We start from the raw sequence: 3,277 nt of genomic DNA, 5'->3' as shown, positions 1-3,277 counted from the left end.
CCTCCTCCTCCTCCTCCTCCTCCTCCTCCTCCTCCTCCTACCTCCTCCACCACCAACACCACCACCACCACCTTCTCCTACCTCCTCCTACCTCCTCCTACCTCCTCCTCCTACCTCCTCCTTCGTCCTCCCTTCTTCCCCTCCTCTCCCTCCCTCCCTCCCTCCTTCCTGCTCATTTTCACTGATTCCTTCTTCTTCACCCTGCTTTCTGCTCTCTCCTCCTCCCCTCCTCCCTCTCCGTTGACTCTTGGCAGCTCTTCTTCACCGAAGCATGTTCATCTCGCTCGGCATGTGCATCTTATACACCTGCTGGGCAAGAAGAAGTCTAGAAGCCAAAGCTCTCCAGATGTCTCCGACCTTAAGGCCATGCAGAAGGTCCTGATGCTGCTGCTGCTGCTGCTGCTTCTGCTGCTGCTGCTGCTGCTGCTGCTGCTGCTGCTGCTGCTGCTGCTGCTGCTTGCTGCTTGCTGCTTGCTGCTTGCTGCTTGCTGCTTGCTGCTGCTGCTGCTGCTGCTGCTGCTGCTCTACTTTGACTGCTGTCATCACTTCTCCCCTTGTCTGTCTTTCTCGTCCTCATCTTTTGCTCTCTCTGTCTCTTGTTGTTCTTTCCTCCTGCAAGCTTGTTGACTTGTCGCGTAAGGTCGGCAAAATCAGTGAGGCGACAGAGGCAAAGGCCAACGAGGTGAGCGAGGAGGAGCAGGAGGAGGAGGAGGAGGAGGACCATTATGGGATAGGAAGATGGTTATGAAGAGGACAACAAAAGCTCGTAGAGCTCATTGTTCCTTCGCCTTTCTGATTTTCTCACTTCCCCCTATTCCCTTCCCTTCCACTCTCCTTCCTCGTCCCTTCCACTCCCCTTCCTCCTCCTCTGTCCCTTCCTCCTCTTGCTCCTGCACCCCTCCTCTGACCACTTTATCAGGCGGTCCAGTCTATCATCGACGGGAAGGACAAGCATGGAGCGTCTGCAGTATCCTCCTCCTCCTCCTCTCCGGCTAGCAGCAGGCGGATCAAGCCCTCTCCTCCTCTCAAGATCGACGTCTATCCTGGTTCTCTCCGTCCCCTCCGCACAAAAGTAAACCCAACCAGCATCAGGTTGTTGTCCCTTCCCCCTTGGACTGCCTGCCTGCTGCTGCTGCTGCTGCTACTGCTGCTACTGCTGCTGCTGCTGCTGCTGCTGCTTGCTGCTTGCTGCTGCTGCTGCGGCTGCTGCTGCTGCTGCCGCCGCCGCCGCCGCCGCCGCCCCTGCCGCTGCTTCTCCTCACTTCACCCGCAGGTTTTGGAAGCAGCTCGACAACTCTGGCGTGCATTTCCACCAGGACCGCGGGAGGGAGGGCGACCCAATCCACCTCCTCCAGTGACAAGAGGAGGAGAGGAGGAGAGGACGAGAAGAGGGATGTATCATAACATGGAGCAGACATGAGACAAGAACACGAGGCAGGTTGGTGGATGGAGGGGAGGGAGGAAAGGTAGGATGGAACGAGAGGGAAGCGGAGGTTGAGCGACCTCAGGGAGGGGAAGGAGGTGGAACGGAGGAGGATACCAGGAAGGGAGGGCGAGGCACGATTGAGCTCTTGCCGTCGGCGTTTCAAGGCATTCAAACTATTTTATTACCATCAATCGATCAGAATCGATCTTCACATGCGCACATTGCTAGAGTCAGCAAAATGTTCTTTAGAAGAACCCAGAGATTAAGAACAGGAAGTCAAACTTCCCGCGTTTTCATCATGCAAATGAATAACAAGCAGAACACATTGATGAAAGTTCCCGAAACATGCTTCAAGATAGCATCCGACACAAGGGGTTGAAGCATCGTTGTCAACACAGCACACGCTCTTGGCAGCGTTGATCGTCTCATATTAGTTGGTGTTGGAGCTCCTCTCCTCGCTCTGCGTCTCCATCTCAGCGTCTCCCCTCTCTGGACTGACAGAGCTATCCCTCGGTGCGTTCTCCTGAATCAGCATGAGGAGCGATCAAGAGGAGGGAGGGAAGAGGAAGAAGAAACGACAAGAAATGACAAGAAGAAATGACAAGAAGAAACGAGAAGAAGAAACGACAAGAAATGACAAGAAGAAACGAAAAGAAGAAACGAGAAGAAGAAGCGAGAAGAAGAAATGACAAGAAATGACAACAAGAAATGACAAGTAGAAATGACAAGAAGAAGTGAGAAACGAGGGGAGCCGGGAAAAGGATACAAAGGAAGTTGGAAGCGACAAAAGAACTGGGCAGGGAAGGATGGCAAGACAAGGTAGCGGGGAAGGGAAGGAAATAGGAGGGGAGAGGATGCGAGCACCGGTGATCTATGCCGTTCTTGACCGTCTGCCATTGTTCGAACAGGAGAATACCCACGTTGTCTGATCTTTTGCTGTTGAATCACGTCAGGACAAGCCCCATCGCCGCAAGCAGGGGTTGGGGGGGGGGGGGGGTTAATCAAAGGAAAGAGGGAGGAGGAGAAGAACGGAAAGGGAGGGGAGGAATCAGGGGTACCTGAACGTCCGATATGTTTGACATCAAAGTTCCTCCTCCAAACGCCTGAGGACCAGACAAGAATCAACTCACAAGAGACCCGCACAGCCAGTTGATCTCACCTGAACTCCCGCGTCTGAACGCTCTTGCCTTCCTTCTCTTGCTGCTGCTGGCGCTCGCAACCTCTTTGAACCTTCTCCTTTCCAGAATGTTTCCGACTTGACTGTTGTTATGGATTGCGCGTATGCCATGCTGCACGATAACACGAGTCATTAGGAATGCATGCAGATATCTCTATCCTGATACCATTGCCGCCTCAACTCAGCTCCTGGGTCTTCTTCGAGCTGAAACAACAAAATCAGGCATTTTTTCCAAGTGAGCCAACATCTCAAGAGGGTTGTTGGCGAGCAAGAAAAATCGATGCAAGTGATCACGTACCATTTCGTCGTCTTCCATATCGTAATCTTTTTCTGCTGCACCTGGAATACCTTCGTCAATTCTCTGCCCCCCGCCTTCTGCAATTAGCAACACAAAAGGCTGTGGAAAAAATCACAACTGCATCAATGCTTCCTCTACACGGTTGACGAAACTGCTGAGACTAAGAATTGCATTGTGATCTCAAACAACTGACACTCTATCTGGAAGGAGACACCGTACAGCAGTGTACATTCTTGACATCTCAACACCCACAACACAACCAGATCTGACTATGACATTTGAATGATTCGCAGGAAATCCCAACAACACAACAGCGCGAGCCTATCTAACCACAGCTGTATGTCTCATAGCATGATGCTCATGGAGAGTCAGTCAT

The 3,277-nt window shown here is 52.4% G+C and overlaps 1 protein-coding gene across 1 annotated transcript; it reads right to left on the bottom strand.

Annotated features, from left to right (window-relative positions):
• Positions 1–1,586: 1,586 nt before the first annotated feature.
• Positions 1,587–2,945, bottom strand: GUITHDRAFT_154938 (hypothetical protein). The gene is made up of 6 exons (XM_005824557.1): positions 2,902–2,945; positions 2,770–2,807; positions 2,586–2,715; positions 2,485–2,529; positions 2,291–2,362; positions 1,587–1,949 (listed from the first exon to the last, which is right to left on the bottom strand). The coding sequence occupies exons 1-6, from the start codon at positions 2,917–2,919 to the stop codon at positions 1,857–1,859; spliced, it is 396 nt and encodes a 131-aa protein (XP_005824614.1). The 5' UTR covers positions 2,920–2,945; the 3' UTR covers positions 1,587–1,856.
• Positions 2,946–3,277: the final 332 nt, after the last annotated feature.

This window comes from Guillardia theta, assembly GCF_000315625.1.
Source record: "Guillardia theta CCMP2712 unplaced genomic scaffold GUITHscaffold_93, whole genome shotgun sequence".
Lineage (NCBI taxonomy): Eukaryota > Cryptophyceae > Pyrenomonadales > Geminigeraceae > Guillardia > Guillardia theta.
Note: the sequence above shows the minus strand (reverse complement) of the source record. Positions and strands in the feature narration are given on the sequence as shown.

What these genes read in the sequence shown, in the direction of transcription:
- GUITHDRAFT_154938 (XM_005824557.1), bottom strand. An exon ending in CAAACATATCGGACGTTCAG is followed by an intron (nt 2,363 to 2,484) that starts GTACCCCTGATT and finishes GTGATTCAACAG; the next exon opens with CAAAAGATCAGACAACGTGG. An exon ending in AAGAACGGCATAGATCACCG is followed by an intron (nt 1,950 to 2,290) that starts GTGCTCGCATCC and finishes ATGCTGATTCAG; the next exon opens with GAGAACGCACCGAGGGATAG.